General features: G+C 40.9%; 1 protein-coding gene across 2 annotated transcripts in view; it reads left to right on the top strand.

Annotated features, from left to right (window-relative positions):
* Nucleotides 1-22507, top strand: part of LOC122801418 (tyrosine-protein phosphatase non-receptor type substrate 1-like) — a 256652-nt gene that overhangs the window by 83839 nt on the left and 150306 nt on the right. For both annotated transcript variants that reach the window (XM_044070932.1, XM_044070933.1), the window contains one exon: nt 21658-22017. In XM_044070932.1, the coding sequence (XP_043926867.1) occupies nt 21658-22017 (360 nt within the window). The remainder of the gene's footprint in view (nt 1-21657; nt 22018-22507) is intronic.

The raw sequence follows: 22507 nt of genomic DNA, 5'->3' as shown, positions 1-22507 counted from the left end.
TCACAACCCTGCCACGTGTGTGTGTGTGTGTGTGTGTGTGTGTCTGTGTCTGTGTGTGTGTGTGTGTGTGTGTGTGTATGTCTGTATCTCTCTCTCTCTCTATATATATATATATATATATATATATATATATATATATATATATATATATATTTTTTTTTTTTTTTGCATAGCATTCACATACCAATGGGGTATGTTGCAAATCCCAACATTGTCCATGCAACGTCCATGTTACGAGCTGTGTTACACGCCCTTACAGGCGTTTGCTGTATATCTTGGCAGACATCTATCCTTGCTGTACTCTCACTGTACTCGTACACGCCGGAGGCTTCATGTATCATGGCCTAGTTTTGCTGTGTGTATGTCTATTTGTGCTATGTGCATGGCTGTCGGTATGTCCCACTATCATCATTTGTAAAGGTGACAGCCCTATAGGTACTTCATGTAGACTGCTGTGTCATTTGACATGTCAGCACATACCTGCGGGCAGTACTGAACATCCTACTGCAGCGCATTTCATACCTTCTGCGTTATCTTGCAGTCGATAATGCTGTTTCCTCACACATGTATCTGTTTCTGATCATACCACTCCACCTCCTAGAGCAAACATCTGGACAAAGCCTTATCTGATAGTGGGACACATAGGAGCAGTATTGACATGTTGCTCTTACAAACGTAGATAGTTGACACAATAATAGGTTTTGCATTAGTATGACTTTTCTGATGGATTTGGTGTCTTAAACACACATGTTTGTCATTATTTCATGACTTCAGTTATCAGGAATGTGCCAGACTGGTACTGATGTTACATGGAACACACCAAACATGTGAGGCAGAACTCTGCACATTCTGCGTAAATCTGTACAGTTGCGGAGTATGTGTCTGATACAAGATATCAACTTTCTGACACCAATACACACACTGTATGGTGGCATCACAGGCCACATGCCATTACATTTATATTGCAGGACACACCCACCCAGAGGGCTGTATTCCTCACACAGGCCAACAGCTGCTTATCCACACTAATTAGTCTATCATGTACTGTATGTGTACACCGGTATTTGCGCTTTCCGTCAGTGGTAGAGCTCACATACGAGTATGGGGTACTGGACATTGTAACGGTGACACTGCATGACACCCTGAGGGACACATTTCTTTTGAGTCTATTAACCTTCCACATTGACAGTCACAGGGCATACGTTGTCATTCACATTTGTCGGAGTACATGCGTATGACTTGTACATGTTTTCTCATTTGTCCTGATGTCTTTCTTCTCACCTGTCCACCTAATATCACTAGTTCTGTACATGTATTTTGGACAGGTTACCTTCATAACCCTAACCTGTACACATTATGGGTAAACGCCCTGATGTTTGACCTTTGCCCTTGTTACATTTGTCATAGTAATGTGCCTTTCTGGTAAATTGCTGGCACGGCATTACGAACTGTGCGGTTAGATAATAGTGACTGACATTTCTATTGCATGATTAGTAACACTCATAACATTCGTATTCCTGGCTACGCCAGTATTCTATCAACGTTCTGACTTTGTCTGGGGTATATCTAATATAGTCCCTATTTGTATTTCATGTACTATGCCTTAGTGCAGCTGTCTTATTCTGACAGTTTGCCAGTTATGGTTACCATCTTGGTCGTACGCATGTCCATCCATGATAATCGCCTACATGACACTGATGTAGGGCCCTACATATTCCCAAAATGGTTTATGCAATATCCAGTCGATGGTTTGCCCCATTATTGAGAATATAGGCGTGTGCTATACCCACATCACTCCCACGGGGCGGGCCTACAGAATCTCTGCCAAACAACACATAGGCCCATTTCTGCATACCCATGATTCCCATACCTGACAACCCTCCACAGTACCCATTACACATGTTTAATGTGAGCAGTACTGAAGTGTGGAGACACTTATATGCACTCCCCACTCTCCGGATATCAGTTCGTACATCATACATTCTATCGACACATGTGTCATTACCGTTGCACCTGCTACTGTTGCATGTACAGCTATATCGTATTTGCTGAGGTCACTTATTTTGCGTCATTGTCGGTTGACACTACGTATGGATCAATTTTTGGGGTCCTGCAATGGACACCTATATGCATGTTTAAAGTGTAGAACTTGCTGGACTGTCACTTTCTGGCCAATGGTTTGGAAGGCAGCGGTTTATTCACCTTTCGTGCATGTCTGTTTGTCTACCCATATTAGCTATAATGTGGCCTATTTATGTACATATGTCATATCTATGGGACATATGTTTGTTGTGTATACATATATACATGTACAGTCCTCATTTCATAATTTGCTTTGGTTTACGTCTGTGGATTATGTGTATACACATATATCTATATCCATACCATACCTTTCCACTGTACAGATTGTCGCAGAGTATACAGCTGGTTGCCTCTTTATCTTCGGTGTGTTTTACATAAACTTGTGTCTATCTGGCAATGTAGTGGCATTTCATTTAAGACTTATGATGGGAAATACTGGCAAGCAGTTCAGGTTACGACTGCATACCCTACAGAGAATCCATGCTACTGACACACCCGTTATTCTATCCACTTTCTATGTTTGTTCTGGCACATATCTGGGGTTTGTCCCTATTTGTACCGGTAGTTTGCATGCCTTTGTTCGGTTTCATACTTTACGGGGTTAACAGGTTTGAGCCATGTATATCTAACGTGGGGGAAACAGCATTCATTTACTATGCTGTGAGCGGATCACACACGACAGGCATTTGCATTTCCTTATTGTGGGTTACGCGCGAGGCTATGCATATCCTTATTGTGGGTTACATATGTTTACTAAGTCTTTGTGCTTACGTGGGCTTTATTACTTGTGACAGTACCAGTAAATTATCTGTAATCCGGTTAACGGACATATGCGAAACACACGTTCACCTTTACATATTTAAATGTTTGTACAGCACAGGCGCATTCATTACACTTTAACATTATATGTGCTGTAGTCGTAGTTGAACCGGGACTGCATTCACGTTGGCCGGATGCTGTAACCACTATACTTTTGGTGTTCTGACTCATTTATATGCATACCCATAGTACATAGCTACATTAACATATGCCTCACCGCTTCACTTATGACACAGGCATCCATTCTCCTGCTGGGAAAAATGTGGTACTACATATTACACATCCCCTATTCCCTACTGCTCTGGACCCAAGCTGCGTATTTAATCACTACAGGGATATTTAGAACCCCAAGGCTTATAGTCCTGACACATACAACTCTTTAATTGTCAGGGTGTTCATGTGGTGATCTGGGTTTAGGCTTGCCCGCCTGGTGAACGGAACTACCCTGACCATGTTCAAGTGTCAGACAAAGCACATGGACAGAGTTTGTCCATTTTAAACATTTTATCTGTGTTTACAGACACAGGTGTTTGGGCACCTGTCAGCAGCTTATACTGTTGGCAATACATAATATGGGTGGGGGTGGTTACAATACATAATCCACGGTGAGTGGTGTTCCCATTCAAATTATTTTACCTGTGTTTACAGACACAGGTGTTTGGGCACGTGTCAGCAGCTTATAATTTTGGCAATACATAATATGGGTGGGGGTGGTTACAATACATAATCCACGGTGAGTGGTGTTCCCATTCACATTTGACTATTTCCTGAATTCATTCATACGAGGATTATTATTTTGCACATGAATTAACTATGAATTAACTACAGGTATGCAGTAGTACAGTAAACATATGTGAAGGTTTGTTACAGTAAAAATGTATGGACCTCTGTAATACTCGAGGACTACCCACATCCTTCACAACATTTCATGCTAATGTACATACTATTATTCTGTGAACTTTCGAAGTTTGTGAGAGCAGTATTTACATCTGTCCCTATTTGTCCACCCATCATTTTAGGCTTTGTCCAGATTTTGTTGCTTATCTACTGTCGATAATTCAGTGGGGAGTAGGGTTACCACCTGTTCCTTTTTGCGAGGGGAAGTCCCACTTTGGACAGTTGTGTCCTGCGACGAAACCTAAGACATAGCAAATGTCCTGTGATTTTAAGACAAAAGTATATTTCTTATTTTCTTTAATAGTTGCATGACACAGGTATTTTGTATGTGAAACACATAACTGTTATTTGGGATAGCATAAGCAATTCAAATGCTATGAAATAAGCTTTTATCTTGGCAAACAAGTGTAATTCTGTCCTTTGCACTGGCCGGGGGTATGTTTTATCCTGCAAATTCTCACATTTCTACAAAGGATGTCCCACCTTGGGCATCTGAACAGGTGGCAACCCTAGTGGGGAGACCTGCATGGTGGACAGGTGTTCCATCCTGCGTAGTATGTTTTGCATGTCTGTCTAGAAAGTGAACAGTACCGTGACTACACATACATGTTTTGTCCACATGTGTACAGTACTAGACACTGTGGCATGTAAACAACTCTGAGGTTTCAACAGGTTACTTATCCCACGCGGGATGTACACACATTTTGCCAAAACATGAACGCGCGGGCATTTGGATTTACTTAACTGTGATGGAATGTTTACAAACGTGGGATACATATTTGCAATCCTGACACTGCCTAGGACGATACTTCCTACTACATATGGGGAATACTCGCTATGTGTAGGTGTACGGCTGCGCAAGGCTGGTAGCTGGATTTGGTGGACATTCGGACATGGGTGCGGGTTATGTGCTATACAGGGGTTGTTGCGTATTGCATTTGCATGCATGGGTTCTGCATTTGGATGTCCCGGTTCCGCATATAGCATCCTATGTGTATGTGCCGGTTACGTTCCTGTTCATGTGTATAGCACATTTTAATATTCATATGTTTGTGTGAGTTTGGTATACAATTTGGACTGTCAGGTTTCTTTACGGTTGTTATATGGCCACAACTGCCCAGCTGTGTACTATCACTACCACTGTGGGACTGCTGGTGACCCTGCCCATGGGGCTAGACGTGTGTATTGGCGGTGCGCTGATATGATGCGCTTCACTTCCACTGGGTATAACTACTTACAGTGCAGTACATTACGGACGCACGATTTTAAATATCATTTGTTCCATGGACGGAAACTCATATTGTGTTGTGTGCATTTCTGTTTGGTTCTCAATTTTGTGTGGCCGGGAACTGTCTTGCATGATTTGCATACATTTCATTATCCACGGACACTGATAGGTGCGATTACTATTGCAGGCAGACTATAATATTCAGCAGTTTGGATTGCTCATCGACAGCCGACATTTACACGCCTCTGGGCACAGCTTAGTAACGCCCCATGCACTCACGCACGTGTCCTATGCACGTGGATGTGGTGGCAGCGCACCTTCATTAATATGCATATGGCGCTACTACACCATATATACGCCGCACGGCCAGCGCAGGCCTTACACCGGCCTTGCACCGAGCTTCATGAATCCGGGGGCAACTTTACTAGAAGTAGTGAAGACAGTAACAGAGATAAAACAACTGGAATTGGGATCTTTAGAAAAGGTAAGGAGCAAACTACATAGGAAAAAAATGTGAATTGTGGGTACAATATTTGCAGAGCAGGAATGAGGTTTAAGAGGCAGGATTTGATAACTGACAATGACTGAATGGTTTATAAGTGATGTATAATGTTGGCAACTACAGTTGTTTCTGTGGTATCTGTAATGTAAACTGTTTGCAACTAAAGTGGTATCATTTGGTATGCTCTTCATTTATATAAATGTGAGATTGCTTTGTCATATGTGAAAATTTAATAAAAATGTTTGAAAAAAAAGCTTCTTTTCCCATGTGGGGGCAAGCCCCCTCCACAAACTTTATACATATATATATATATATATATATATATATATATATATATATATATATATATACACACACACACACACACACATATATATATATATATATATATATATATATATATATATATATATATATATATATATATATATATACACACTGAGCAGAGTGGAAGACGGGCGTTGACTACAACTCTGATCTGAGATATATAAGTATCCTGTTTTTTTGGATTATTTATACTGATTATTGTTTCTAGCAATTTATATATAGCACTTTTTTAGGGTTACCACCTGTCCCACTTTGCGAGGGACAGTCCCTCTTTGGGCAGTTGTGTCCTGACCAAAAATATCAAAAATGGCAAATGTCCGGAGATTGTAGGACATAATTATGTCCCATATTTTATGTAATACTTGCATAAGATAGTTATTTCTGTATCTAAAATACCTAAATGTTGCAAGAAACAGAATAAGCAACTAAATTGCTATAAGAATAAGCTTTTATTTAGGCAAAAAAGTAAAGTTCTATCCTTTGTACTGACAGTGGGTATGTGTCGGCCTGTAAAATCTGATGTGTGCCCCAAAAATGTCCCAATTTGGCCATTTGAAAAGGTGGCAACCCTATTATTGCCTGCTGCATAGTTTTTAGTGTATTTTATTGCTATTAACTAATCTGCACGGGTAACTGATTTGTTTGCAGTTAAAAGCATTCTGTAGAGTCTCTTTGCTCCTTTATCTGTTTAAAAACTTTCATTTTGTGGCTTTCTGTAGTGTTCACTGTCTAAAGAGTGTAGGCTAATAGCTTTAGTATTGGTCCCCACCCTCACTCTCTGTTCGTGTCTTGTTGTTATACTAGGTGGCTTTGCAGTTGCCCACCCCTACTGTAAATTTGATCTGGGACATTCCTCCCAGTCTAGTGTCATTAGCTCATTCTACCTAATACAGAGAGAACATCTGAGAAGGCCTTCTGTTTCTCCTTTTTCCCTTCAAAAAAAAAAATTGCCTGAATCTCCTTGTGTTCTGACTGTGCTTCTCAAACATTTTGGAAATATAGAGTATATTTTAGAGCATTTATTATAACAGTAATTGCCTTAATATTGCTACAACTCAAGGTTGCACTGCATCTGAATTGTTTGTGTGTTTTAGCTGCTTTTCTGTATATATAGACATCTCTGTATATGTAGACTAGCTACTTATTCTGCTGTATTACTGCCTCTTAAATCGTTTTTCAGTTGTGCACTTGCCTTGCTTCATTTAAAAAGTTTTAAATTGCTAATTTTGTAGAGTTTTAATTGCATTTACTGTTTAGGACTACACACTCAAGTGTGTTAGCCTTTTCTGTGTTTATTTACTGTATTATTGCATTGTTTAGCCTGCTTTAACAAAACAAAAAATACTATCTTGTTTGCTCATTTCCCACCTTTCCTAGCCAGTCCATATCCCAGGCTTTGCTTGTCTCAGGACTTTATTTTCTGTGTTCAGAGCTATCCAGATATTGCTGTGGTAGAGGGAAGTCCTACTGCTTACCAGTGGGAGTGGTGAGCATTGTACTGCCTATCTAACACTAGAGGAGTGGTTTCCAGCTCTGAAATTGTAATTTTATTAGCCCTTTTGGGCTGATTTCTATCCCTTTCAACTTTCTGGCTTAAAAACGCATGCGTTTGCACATTTTTCGCATCGTGCAGCACTGCGAGGCTACAGTTAAACTATTCCAGGTTCCAGAAAGTCTGGTCTTCAAATTTTCCGTTAGAACTAGCTAGTTTCTCAGTAATAGCACTAAAATTCTGAACCCCTGTGACTAGCACTTGCTCTGGAACCTGCTGGAAAGCACTAGGAAGCCTGAAACTGATACAAGCACTCAACTCTCCTTGTCAATAAGGAGAAATTAATCATAGGCACTAAACAGCCTATAATTGCAAAGTACCTTGCAAAGGTAAGGGAAAGCAGCTCTTAAACTTTACAAAAAAAGCACCTAAACAGGCATGTCCAAGGGTCAGCTTCTGGTGATTTCTCCTGTCCACCTGGTGAATCTGGGCATTCTGGGGCAATGCGGCAACTGCCTCATGTACATAGACAATCCTCTCCTCCTACCACTCAACACTACAACCTGCAAGAGATGCACTTACATAGCCAAACTGGAAGCAAAGCTCTCTCTGGCCAAGATTGTGCTAGACAGTCAAGAGGAGAAGGTTAACACCTGCACTACACCTCAAGCAACTCATAGCCCTTCAAAACCCACACCATCAACACCCACACATAGTAACACTAAACCCACATATACGGAGGCACTTAACATTAACCTGCCCAAGCAACAAGGACCTCCGAAGCTGAAACGCAAACAAACACCAGTCACAACCAAAGTGACACATAGCTCACAACACCAGTGTGCCACCCAACAACAGCTCCTCAGGCAAGACAATGTACCCAACACTTTAATCATAGGTGGCTTTATAGTCAGGCACACTAATGTCCCACTCACCAGGCTGAACAAGGAGAAAATTGCTGCCTGTCGGGTGCCAGGATCCGCCACATAACGCATGCACTCAAGTCACGCCACAACAAGTACAAATACGACTCTGTCATTGTCCATGCTGGAGTGAATGACTTGAGAAGTACCTCCCTGGACTACATAAAAAGAAACATGGAAGAGCTCTTGGATCATGTGGCCCAGGCAGGTATGACCCTAGCCCTGAGTAGCATCCTGTCTTCACCCAGAATGATACCACAGTATAAGGACAAAATGATTGACTTCAACAATTGGCTAAGCTTCTGGTGTCATTCAAAGGGGATCCATTATCTGCCTGCCTGGGAAGACTTGATCGACAAACCACAATGCTTTGCCAGAGATGGTCTGCACCTGTCACCCCTGGGATTCAGGTTACTGGCTAAAGCTCTTGCCACGCCTATAGTGCCCTTTTTAGGCAAGGTTCAAAGGATAAAACCACCACTGTAACAGATACAAGCATGCAAAATCTGAAGGTAATGCTACTCAGTGTTAGAAGTCTAAACCTCAAAATGCACTCTCTCGAGGCACTCCTAAAAATGGAGAACATCGATATCTGTGCAGTAACTGAGACCTGGTTCAAGGCTCCAAAGAGCACCCCTGCAATACCAGGCTACAACTCTTACCACATTTTCCGGCCACAAAACAAAGACTGAAACACTAAAGGGGGAGGAGTGTCCATATACACCAAGGATATTTACACCTCCAGGCTAGTTGCCCAACACAATGCATCTGAAATTCTCCAGGTGCAACTAACACTAGATAAGACTTCAATCCAAATTGTAGCTTGCTACAGATCCCCCACCATGCCCCAAGAGTCTCACTACACCTTTCTAAACATACTGGAAAATATTAAGATACAACCAAACACCCTAATACTGGGTGATTTCAACTACACTGCCATTAACTGGGAAAACTACTCGGGTACCAACTCCTTTTCCCAGTGGTTCTTGGAATTCATAAATTCCAATGCCTTGGATCAACTAATCCATTGTCCCACTAGGGGCTCCAATATCCTAGACCTGGTCATTACCAACATGGGAGATAGATGCTCCACACCAGTGGTCACCCTCTCATTGGTCAGGCCTGACCATAAGCAAATCACCCTTGACATCCACATCCCACCCCCACCCCCCAGTAAGGAAACCTCCTTAAAAAAACTTCTCCAAAACCAATTTCATGCTACTGAAGTCAGAAGTGGCAAACTTCACGACACCCATGCAGACAGGATCTGAAAGCTCGACTGCAGAATCCTACACTAAGGCACTGTATGAGCACATCCACTCGTGCATGAATCGTGCCATCCCAAATAGAACTAAGATGCTCTTTTCCAAAAAAAGGAAGCCAATCTGGTGCCCCCCTGCTATAAACAAACTATACAACAGAAGGAAGAAACTGTTGCAGAAAAGAGGAAAATCCCAGGATGCAAAAAACTCCCTCACCAGCCTCAGTAAGAAGCTGAGATCCCTCATAAAATCCTCAAAAGCTAGTTACGAAAATAAAATTGCCAAAGATTCCAAAGACAACCACAAGGCATTCTATAGTTATGTCAAGAATCTAAATGGCAATGCTCAGATCTGCTCTGAGCTACAACAGAATGGCATTAAATATACTGATCCCAAGGATATTGCCAATATCCTGGCAGATCGATTAAGTGCCAACTTCAGCCTCATCTCACCCCCTAAAGGGCCCAACTCAATACCAAAACATTGCTAAATTCTGGTAATCATGGCCACACAGGTAGAAACCGCACTCTCCAAAGCTAAGAATACAGCATCCATGGGACCAGATGACATCCCAGGCTGTGTACTACATGAACTACAAAATGAACTGACACCTCACCTAAATGTCGTGTTTAATCACAGTCTCACTTCTGGCTTTGTGCCCACTGCGTGGCGCACAGCTACAGTTATCCTACTTCACAAGGGGGGATCCACCTTGGATCCTGGGAACTACCGTCCCATCAGTCTGACAAGCCTGATCTGCAAGGGCATGGAACGCATTATCATGGAACTTATAAACAAAGACATTGGCAACCTTCAAACACTGGACCCCACCCAGTTTGGGTTTGTGAAGGACCGATCTTGTCTCCTGAATCTGACTGACTTCTTCGAATCAGTCTCCAGAGCTGTGGATGAGGGTAAGGTGGTCCACACAGCCTATCTGGTCCTCGCCAAGGCCTTTGACACCATCCCCCACTCTGGAATCATAGATAAACTTACTAAGCTGGGCATTAATCCCTACGTCACTCGATGGGTTGCCAACTGGTTTACTGACAGAACCCACACTGTAAAAGTAGCTGACTACAAATCCAGCTCCAGACAAGTGACAAGCGGAGTACCTCAGGGTTCAGTCCTGGGACCGCTCTTGTTTGGCATCTACTTCTCTAAAGTACAGGCCAACACTAAGGGACTCTGGCTAACAAAGTTCACAGATGACTGCAAACTGGGAGCCATTATTGAATCCCCAAATGATGTGGATACTCTACAAAAGGGCCTTACAGAAACAGATGCCTGGTGCCAGAGCCATGGGCTCAAGCTCAATGCCAAGAAATGTATAGTTATCCCCTTTGGGAAAAACAATGTACCCATGAATTACCACATAGGTGGCAGTACACTAAACACTGAAAGTGTGATAAGAGACTTAGGGACACAGGTGGACAGTAGTCTCACCTTCGATAACCACATCACCACAACAGTCAGGAAATCCTTCTATGTGGCACACCTCATCACTAAGGGCTTTTCATCCAGAAAAAAGGAGGTCAATGTCCCACTGTACTCATCCATTAGATCCATTATATAATACAACGCCCCGTTTGGTATGTACCTCGCAAGACATCTGCAACAACTGGAAAGGCCGCAGAAATACCTCACTAAAAGAATCACAGGCCTAAAGCTGACCACCTTAAAAAACTCCAGCTATACTCTGTCGCATATCGTCTACTCAGAGGCGATCTCTGCTTAACATACAAGGCCATGTCAAACCCAGAGCTTTGGACATGCTACACTTAAAGAAATCCCAATCCCTCAGGGCCACACGTTCCAGGGATCTAAACCTTGTCATCACAATAAACAAAATATGCTGGAGGGATAGGTTCCTGACTTAGAGACTCTCCAGACTCTGGAATAGATTGCCCATACATGTCAGGCAGAGTGCCTCTTTGGCCCTCTTCATAAGGAACCTTGATGATTGGATGGGAGAAAGGAAATTCACTCCGGGGATCACGTCAGTTGCCCTGCTAGACAGGGGTCCAGGGACGTAAATAGTGTGGGAAGAAATAGCCAGGGAATTGTTATGGCTAGGCTTGTATTGGCCCTAGGGCTGATAGCCTAGTACCAACCTATGAACCTATGTAAGTTTGTAAGAGCAGTATTTAAACATTGTCCCTATTTTGGGGCCTTCAACCCATTTTATCTATGGCTTTGTCCAGATTTCTTGCTCTAAGAGGTTGAGAGGTATGCTCCCTGTTGCAATTCAGCCAGGCATCCTGTTAGCTTGGCCTGCTTCTTTCTGTCTTTGTCCTTGGTGCTTCATTTCTTTGGTGGCTACTAGCACAGGATCCTTTTTCTTAACTAGTTGACTGGCATGCTCCTCCCAAAGCCTGGATTCTCAGTTCCCATATAGAACACCTTACAGATGCCAGTGCTTAATCTCAGCTCTCACTAATTAATGCAGTATGCAAGCTTCTTTGTGTCAGTTTTCAGGAAATATCTTAATATAGGTTGGAACCTGGAATAGTAAGAAATAACAAAAGTGGAAAAGACAGGTCCTTGATAAGTTGTAACTCTTCAGAGCAATATACCCCATATGCTGTACACAGATGTAGCTGTCCTTGAAACACATTTATTATGTGGACACATATATCTAGGTTATGCAGGCAGCATAACATGTACAGCAACAGCTGTCAGTGTACATGTAGTATAATTTATACTAAAATTGTGTTTGTGTGTGATATGTTTACTGATAACTTTGTTTACAAAAGACTGAAAGCTACCTTTATAAATTTCAAAACTTGGGTTTATATACAGAGACAAAATAAAATATATTTTTCTTTAGCCTGGGTAACAATATAAGTCAAGATACATATATCTTATGAATAATTCTTCTAGGAAGTAAACAATCCAAGTACTGAATGTAGAAACTTTCACAGTTCAAGTTACTGCTTTTCTGACACAATAAGGCCCTCTAGCTTTCATCAGAATTTATCACACAATTGAGTGACTTTACTCTCATAGAATGACCTTTTTGAAAACACGGGCTAACAATTTCTCTAACATAGATTGTATAAATACTTTCCAGTTGAAAGGGTTTCTTATAAATTCCTGGATAATCCTTCTGACTCTTTTCTTCAATAATATGCAATTCTCTGACAGCACTGCCCTTTTGTACTCTGAATTCATGAAGTTCAACCCTTTTTCCATGAAGCTTTTCCTGGCTGCTTTGTAGAAGATTCTATATTTTCCCTCATAAACCTGTCTTCTCCTACAGGTAACTCCAGTTTTAGTGTAAAATCCTGTAAGAGCTGCAGCCAGAGGCTTTATACATCACATTGTGACTCATTTTCTTGGTTAACAACTGATACAACAATAATAATGTAGTGCATAGAAGGTCACAACTGTGTGCCAAAATAAAGAAAAAATTAAACTAGCTAAGCACCATTCAGAACTCCCTAGTGAGAAATGCAATATGAACAGCACATGCAGGTGTTTAACAAAAGCTTGTTAATCACCTCTAAGCACTGTTAAGATCAGATTGTATGCTAGGGACTAACAGCAGATAGTGCTGATTGACAAAGAACAATGGCAGACGGTGAGACTCTTAAAATTTACTACCTGCCTCCATTTGCCGCACTTATAAACAAAAAGTATGGCAGAACAAATTACGTAATAGCTTTTAAACCCTTTATTCTTCAGAGACACTTTTGAAAGCCAGTAAAACATATCACCCTCCTACAATATTTTCCCTGACTTTTGTAGTAAATTGATTAGATAAAGCTTTATACACTACTTTTTCTTCCAGCTTTTCGCAGTTAGGGGTCGCCACAGCAGATCACCTGTCTGCTCATGATTGGCAGTGGAGTTCTGCAGTGTCGAATTGCCAGTCCAGCACCCAACCTTCCACAGAAGGCACACACATGCACACACTCACACCTAGGGCCAATTTAGAGTATCCAATCCACCTACAGCATGTCTTTGGGATGTGGGAGGAAACTGGAGCACCCAGAGGAAACCCACGTGACCACAGGGAGGACAAGCAGACTCCGCACAGATGGCACCCCAGCCGAGGATCGAACTGGAGAACCTCTTGCTGTGAGGTGGCAATGCTAACCACTGCACCACCGTGGCCACACATAAAACTTTATACACTGCAAAGAAGTAAAATCAGATCTCATTGATTGTAACCTTTACTATATGTTCTCAACCTCTTGAGCTTCACTTTCAAGGTGAATTTCTTGGCATCTGTGTTTCAAACAATAATAAGTTGGTTAAGGTCAGAACCCCAATCACAATCCTCTATATTGTGAACAATTATAGCTGTCAGTGTAACATCTGTACTATAATGGGTAACCATTTGAAATGTCAGGACACATTAGATGGAGACCCAAGACACAGAGATGGAGTAGCTAAAAAAACAGACTTACATATACTAAATCTGAGATGGCCAATTCACAAAATATTCCCTTTTCTCTGAGGTATGGTAATCTCAGAGTTGGTATATATGTCTGTTGGTGTGGGTGGCTTGCCCCCCACATCAGGGGTGCAGGAAGGCTTGTCTCCTGCAAAAAGGAAGTTTAAAGGCGAAGAACAATGTTTGAGATTTGCAGCTTATAGATGTCAGTGTAACAAATATGATGTAAAGTACATAGCTGCATCTGTTAGTGTAACATGCATGACATAGTGTACACTGCTGTATGTCAGTGTATATAGGAGTAGTTGTTAGTTTATCCTGTATGCTGTAATGTACACAACTGTATCTGGCAGTGTAACATCCATAGTAAAAGTATACACAGCTACATTTGTTAGTGTAAAGTGGGCATTATAATGCAGTATAATGTGTACAGTTTAATATACAGTTACAGCTCTCAGTATAATATGCATTGTGTAATACAGAGAGCTACAGCACAGTGTAAGATGCATTGTGTAATATAAAAAGCTAGAGCTCTCAGTGTAATGTACATTACGTAATATACATAGCTACAGCTCTTAATGTAACATATATTGTGTACATAGACACAAGTCTCAGTGTAAAATGCATTGTGCACAGAGATACAGCTCTTAGTGTAAAATGCATTGTGTACATAGCTGCAGATCTCAATGTAACATGCTTTTTGTAATGTACACAGTTACAGCTATCAATGCAACATGCATTGCATACACAGCTACAGATCTCAGTGTAACATGCATTGTGTAGACAGCTACAGATCTCAGTGTAACACACATTGTGTACATAGCTACAGCTCTCAGTGTAAAAGGCTTTTTATAATGTGCACACCTGCAGCTCTCAGTGTAACATGCTTTCTTTATGTTCATAGGTTCATAGATTGGTACTAGGCTATCGGCCCTAGGGCCTATACAAGCCTAGCCATAACAATTCTTTGGCTATTTCTTCCCACACTATTTCATTTCCTGGACCCCTGTCTATCAGGGTGACTGACGTGATCCCTGGGGTGAATTTCCTTTTTCCCATCCAACCGTCAAAGTTCCTTTTGAAGAGGGCCAAAGAGGTGCTCTGCTTGACATGTATGGGCAGTCTTTTCCAGAGTCTGGGGAGTCTCTGGGTCAGGAACCTATCCCTCTAGCATGTTTTGTTTATTGTGATGACAAGGTTTAGATCCCTGGAGTGTGTGGCTCTGAGGGATTGGGATTTCTTTAAGTGTAGCATGTCCAACAGCTCTGGGTTTGACATGGCCTTGTATGTTAAGCAGAGATCTCCTCTGAGTAGATGATATGCGATAGAGTATAGCTGGAGTTTTTTAAGGCAGTCAGTGTAGGGCATCTGCTTTAGGCCTGTGATTCTTTTTAGTGAGGTATTTCTGTGGCCTTTCCAGTTGTTGCAGATGTCTTGAGAGGTACATACCAAACAGGGCGTTGTATTCTATAATGGGTCTAATGAGGGATGAGTAAAGTGGGACAATGACCTCGTTTTTCTGGATGAAAAGCCCTTAGTGATGAGGTGTGCCACATAGAAGGATTTCCTAACTGTTGTGGCAATGTGGTTATCGAAGGTGAGACCACTGTCCACCTGTGTCCCTAAGTCTCTTATCACACTTTCGGTGTTTAGTGTACTGCCACCTATGTGGTAATTCATGGGTATATGTTTTTTCCCAAAGGGGATAACTATACATTTCTTGGCACTGAACTTGAGCCCATGGCTCTGGCACCAAGATTCTGTTTCTGTAAGGCCCTTTTATAGAGTATCCACATCATTTGAGGATTCAATAATGGCTCCCAGTTTGCAGTCATCTGCGAACTTTGTTAGCCAGAGTCCCTTAGTGTTGGCCTGTACTTCAGAGAAGTAGATGACAAACAAGAGCGCTCCTAGGACTGAACCTTGAGTACTTCACTTGTCACTTGTCTGGAGCTGGATTTGGAGTCTGCCACTTTTACAGTGTGGGTTCTGTCAGTAAGCCAGTTGGCAACCCATCGAGTGATGTAGGGATTAATGCCCAGCTTAGTAAGTCTATCTATGATTCCAGAGTGGGGGATGGTGTCAAAGGCCTTGGCGAGGTCCAGATAGGCTGTCTGGACTGCCTTACCCTCGTCCACGGCTCTGGAGACTGATTTGAAGAAGTTGATTAGGTTCAGGAGAAAAGATCGGCCCTTCACGAACCCAAACTGGGTGGGGTCCAGTGTTTGAAGGTTGCCATTGTCTTTGTTTATAAGTTCCATGATAATACATTCCATGGCCTTGCAGATCAGGCTCATCAGACTGATGGGGTGGTAGTTCCTGGGATCCAAGGTGGAGCCCCCCTTGTGGAATGGGATAACTGTAGCTGTGCGCCACTCAGTGGGCATGAAGCCTGAGGTGAGACTATGATTAAATATGACACTTAGGCGAGGTGCCAGTTCATTTTGTAGTTCATGTAATACACAGCCCGGGATGTCATCTGGTCCCATGGATGCTGTATCCTTAGCTTTTGAGAGTGCGTTTTTTACCTGTGTGGCCTTTATTACCAGAATTTGGCAATCTTCTTGTATTGGGATGGGCCGTTTAGGGAGTGAGAGGGGGGTGAAGTTGGCGCTGAATTGATCTGCCAGGATATTGGCAATAACCTTGGGATCAGTATATTGAATGCCATTCTGTTGTAGCTCAGGGCAGATCTGAGCATTGCCATTTAGATTCTTGACATAGTTATAGAATGCCTTGTGGTTGTCTTTGGAATCTTTGGCAATTTTATTTTCATAACTAGCTTTAGAGGATTTTATGAGCTTCTTACTGAGGCTGGTAAGGGAGTTTTTTGCATCCTGAGCTTTTCCTCTTTTCTGCAACAGTTTCTTCCTTTCTGTTTAGTTTGTTTATGGCAGGGGACCACCAGATTGGCTTCCTTTTTTTTGGAGGAGAGCAACTTAGTGTAGAATTCAGCAGTTGAACTTTTAGTTCCCGTCTGCATGGGTGTCATGAAGTTTGTCACTTCTGACTTGAATAGCATAAAGTTGGCTTTGGAGAAGTTTTTTTTATGGAGGTTTCCTTACTGGGGGGTGGGGGTGGCATGTGGATGTTAAGGGTGATTAGCTTATGGTCAGACCTGACCAACAAGGGGGTGACCATAGGTGTGGATCATTGATTTCCCATGTTGGTAATGACCAGGTCTAGGATATTGGAGCCCCTGGTGGGACTATGGATTAGTTGATCCAGGGCATTGGAATTTATGAATTCCAAGAACCGTTGGGCAAAGGTGTTGGTACACGAGTAGTTTTCCTAGTTAATGGCAGGGTACTTGAAAGCACCCAGTATTAGGGTGTTTGGTTGTATCTTAATATTTTCCAGTATGTTTAGAAAGCTGTAGTGAGAATCTTGGAGCATGGTGGAGGATCTGTAGCAAGCTACAATTTGGATTGCAATCTTACCTAGTGTTAGTTGCACCTGGAGTATTTCAGATGCATTGTGATGGGCAACTAGCCTGGTGGTGTGAATATCCATGGTGAATATGGACACTCCTCCACCTTTAGTGTTTTGATCCTTGTACAGCTGTTAGTGTAACATGCCTTGTGTACATAGCAAAAGCTCTCACTGTAACATATATTGCATACACAGCTACATCTCTTAGTGTAACAAACATAGAGTAACATACATTGTGCATTCAGCTACAATTCTCAGTGTAATATATATGGTGTACACAGCTACAACTCTTTGTTTAACATGCACTGTGTATACACCTTTCAGTGTAACTTGCATTATGTACACAGCTGCATCTCTCAGTGTAATGTGCACTGTGTACACAGCTACAACTCTAAGTGTAACATGCTTTTTGTAATGTACACAGCTACAGATTTAAGTGTAACTTGCATTGTGCACACAACTATAGACCTCAGTATAATATATATTGTATTCACAGATGCATGTCTTAGTTTAACATGCATTGTGTATGCAGCTTTTATTGTAACATGTATTGTGTACACAGTTACAGCTCTTAATGTAACATGCATTATGTGCTCAGCTGCAGATCATAGTGTGTAACATTTTTTTTAATTTACACAGCTACAGCTCTCTGTTTAATATATATGGTGTACACAGTTACAGCTCTCAGTGTAACATGCATTGTGTACAGAGCTATAAGCTCTCACTGTAACATGCATTGTGTACACAGTTACAATTTATAGTGTGACATGCATTGTATAAACAGCTACAGCTCTCAGTGTAATATATATGGTGTACACAGCCACAGCTCTCAGGGTAACATGCATTGAGTACACATGTACTGCTCTCAGTGTAATATGCATTGTGCACACAACTACAAATCTCAGTGTAATGTACATTGTGTAAACAGCTATAGCTCAGTGTAATATGCTTTTTGTAATATATATAGCTACAGCTATCAAGTAACATGCACTGTGTACACAGTTACAGCTCTTAGTGCAACATGCATTGTGTACATAGCTACAGCTCTCAGTGTAATGTGCATTGTGTACACAGCTACATTTCTCAGTGTAATGTGCATTGTGTACATAACTACAATTCTCTGTGTAATGTGCATTGTGTATACAACTACAACTCTCAGTGTAACATGCTTTTTGTAATGTACACAGCTACAGCTTTAAGTGTAACATGCATTGTGTACACAGCTACAGCTCTCAGTGTAATATATATGGTGTACATAGCTACAGCTCTAAGGGTAACATACATCATGTACACAGCTACAGCTTTCAGTGTAATGTGCACTGTGTACACAGTGACAACCCTCAGTGTAACATGCATTTTGTACACAGCTACAGCTGTCAGTGTAATATATATGTGGTGTGTACAGCTACAGCTTTTAGATTAACATGTATTATGTACAAAGTTACAGCTCTTAATGTGACATGTATTGTGTACATGGCTACAGTTCTCTACAGTATGTAACATGCATTGTATACACAACTGTAGATCATAGTGTGTACATTTTTATGTACACAGCTACAACTCTCAGTGTAATAAATATGGTGTATACAGCTAAAGCTCTTAGTGTAACATGCATTGTGGACACAGCTACAGCTTATAATGTGATATGCATTTGTTTACACAGCTACAGCTTTCAGTGTAACATGCACTGTGTACACAGGTACAGCTCTCAGTTTAACATGCATTGTTTACACAGCTGGAGCTTTCAGTGTAACATGCTTTTTGTGATGCACACAGCTATAGCTCTCCATGTAATATATATGGCGTACACAGCTACAGCTCTTAGAGCCTGATTCGAAAAGACTTGCTGTCTGTAAATGACCACTTACACTTAGGGCAGGCTGAGAACAGTTGTTTGGGAATCTGGCTCCTTGTATAAACTGTTTATAGGTAGGCCTTACACCAAAATAAAGTCACTTATACTGACAGCAAGTCTTTTGTAATCAGTAGACTTATATTTAGAGTAACTCTTTTGGAATTCTGGCCCTTAGTGTAACATAGCTTGTGTACAAAGCTACAGCTGTGTTGTCTACTCTGGTATAGCTGTTAGTGTAACATGCATTGCATACACAGCTCTCAGTGTAATGTGCATTGTGTATACAGCTCTCAGTGTAACATATATTGTGTATACAGATACAACTCTCAGTATAATATATATGGTGTACACAGATACAGCTCTGAGAGTAGCATGCATTGTGTACAAAGCTACAGCTCTCAGTGTAATGTGCATTGTTGACACAGCTACAGATTTCTGTGTAATATATATGGTGTACACAGCTACAGCTCTCAGTGTAATGTGCATTCTGTACACAGCTACAGCTCTCAGTGTAACATGCATTGTGTGCACAGATACAGCTCTCAATATAATATATATATGGTGTACACAGCTACAGCTCTGAGACTAACATGCAGTGTGTAAAAAGCTACAGCTCTCAGTGTAATATATATGGTATACACAGCAAACGCTCTCAGTGTAATGTGCATTCTGTACACAGCTACAGCTCTAAGTGTAACATGCATTGTGTACACAGCTACAGCTCTCAGTGTAATATATATGGTATACACAGTTACAGCTCTCAGTGTAACATGTGCTGTGTACACAGCTACAGCTGTCTGTGTAATATATATGGTGTACACAGCTACAGGTCTCAGTGTAATATATATGATGTACACAGTTACAGCTCTCATTGCAACATGCATTCTGTACACAGCTACAGCTCTCACTGTAACATGCATTGTGTACACAGATACAGCTCTCAGTATAATATATATGGTATACAGAGCTACAGCTCTGAGACTAACATGCATTGTCTAAAAAGCTATAGCTCTCAGTGCAATGTACATTGCATGCGTAACTGCAGCCCTCAGTGTAATGTGAACTGCATACACAGCTACTGCTCTCTGTGTAATTTATATATGGTATACACAGCTACACCTCAGTGTAATGTGCATTACATATGCAGCTACATTTCTCAGTGTAATGTGCACTATGTACATGGCTATAGCTTTTTGTGTAATATATATGGTATACACAGCTACAGCTCTTAGTGTAATGTATATAGTGTACACAGCTATAGCTCTCAATGTAACATGCATTGTATACACAGCTACAGCTCTCAGTGTAACGTTCATTGTATATACAGTTACAGCTGTCAATGTAAGGTGCATTGTTTACAGCTACAGCTCTTAGTGTAACATGCATTGTCTACACAGCTACAGCTATCAGTGTTATATGCACTGTGTACACAGCTATTGATCTATGTTACTTAAAATTCTAGATTTTCTATGGTATTTTATTTGAGATTTCCTTGAATGGCTTGCATTTTACTGCAAAGTTTTCCATAAAATTAATATTTATAATTTTAATTAGGAATGATTAAATGTGTTTCTTAATCTGGGACTGTTTCTTAACCCTTTAGGTGTGTTTCACTATATTTCACTTTACTTTGTTAACAGCACTTTTGTGTGTCTTGTTTAAAATATTCTGGTATGTTGGCATTTACATTTTATTCATGTTGCCAAGCTGTGGCTGAAAATCAGACCTTATGTCCTGTCTACCTATAAATAAATAAATACGTACATACATACATACATACATTTTTAAAAAGGATATGATGACCATAGAGAAATGTGTTACTTTGAGGACACTTACATTTGGGACAGCATATACCATTTATGTAAAGATGATAATTAGGAGGGTTAACAAAAATAGAAGGAATGCAAGTGTGATATCAGAATTGCATAAGATACAGTATGCTTTTACGGTGGATTAAGAGACATGTCTAAGACTTAGGAAGAATGTATAAATATAGTAGTGCAAAGACATTTTGACCTTCCAAATTAATGCTGAACTCTCAGAATGTGCTACAAGGCATCAGATACTGGCTAATCTCGTAACCAAAATGTGGTCTACATCCATGCAGTTAACTCTCCTCTAGCTGTCTTTTTGAATGCTGATGAAACTCATGTTGCTGTCAGCATTGGTAAAAAGCAATGTTTCCATGCCAGTGAACTGGATTTTTCTTATTTTTGTATAACAGATGTTTTCTGGATTTCTGTTTCCTGCTTCAAGACTTGATGGCTATGTATTTCACCTTTATGTTATTTGAAATCACATAATCTGCAAAATATGGTGAAAAGAAAATATAATAATGATTTTATGGGCAGAATTTTCATATTAATGTAAATTATGTTTTTTTTTTTTTTGCTTTATTTTTTTTTTTTGGTACTTAACACTTGTTTTGTCTCACAGGCTTGGAGCAGAATCTACTGGTCATTCAGCCAGAGAGAAGAACTGCATTACGAGGCCAGGCAGTGATACTATCCTGCCAATTCGAGTGTTGCACTGATGAAAGTATCATAGTGAGGCCCTCTTGGCACAAAGATGGAATCAGTGGACAAGAGATTTTTGACAATGACCCAAGATATTCAGGAAGGATCACTATGCCAAGTACTTCAGAGTTGCACCACCAAAGAAATGCTTCCTTTATAATCACCAACTTGACATTAGAGGATTCAGGGACTTACTTCTGCTTTATCAAGGTTGTGAGGCGAATTCAGGGCTCAACAATTTTGAGTGGAGTTGGGCCTGGAGAAACTTTAATAGTAAAAAGTAAGTGGCAATTCAATTTTCATACCATATCAACTGTGAGATCCAACTATATATGGAAATCTCTAGGCTACAGTTCAGAACAAGCTCGATGTTTATCAATAAAAGCACAGTAAAATGTTTTAGGTAAACGACCGCTCACCTGAGTGAACAAGTGCCAATGTGACAACCCAAATAAATTCAGATGCCTGAAATATGATTGTAACAGTAAATCCAATCTTCTAAATGACTTTATTCAAAAATCGGCCTGGTGTTATCAAGCAAGAATTTTTAATAATCCCCCTGGAATTTAACCCCCAGTATAGGGGTAGTTGCTTTTCCCCTTATGAACTCATTAAATGCAGCAGTCTTAACTACCCATCTGATTCTACAACTCATCTATTTAGTGCCGTCTCTTTCATCCACCCATTTCTGCTGCACTACTTCTGTCTTTATACTTGTCAACCCTACTCACACTGAGCACATACCTGAGCACATACACCTTGAGCAACTG

Source organism: Protopterus annectens, chromosome 4.part1, assembly GCF_019279795.1.
Source record: "Protopterus annectens isolate FY-2018-M chromosome 4.part1, PAN1.0, whole genome shotgun sequence".
Classification (NCBI taxonomy): Eukaryota; Metazoa; Chordata; order Ceratodontiformes; family Protopteridae; genus Protopterus; species Protopterus annectens.
Note: the sequence above shows the minus strand (reverse complement) of the source record. Positions and strands in the feature narration are given on the sequence as shown.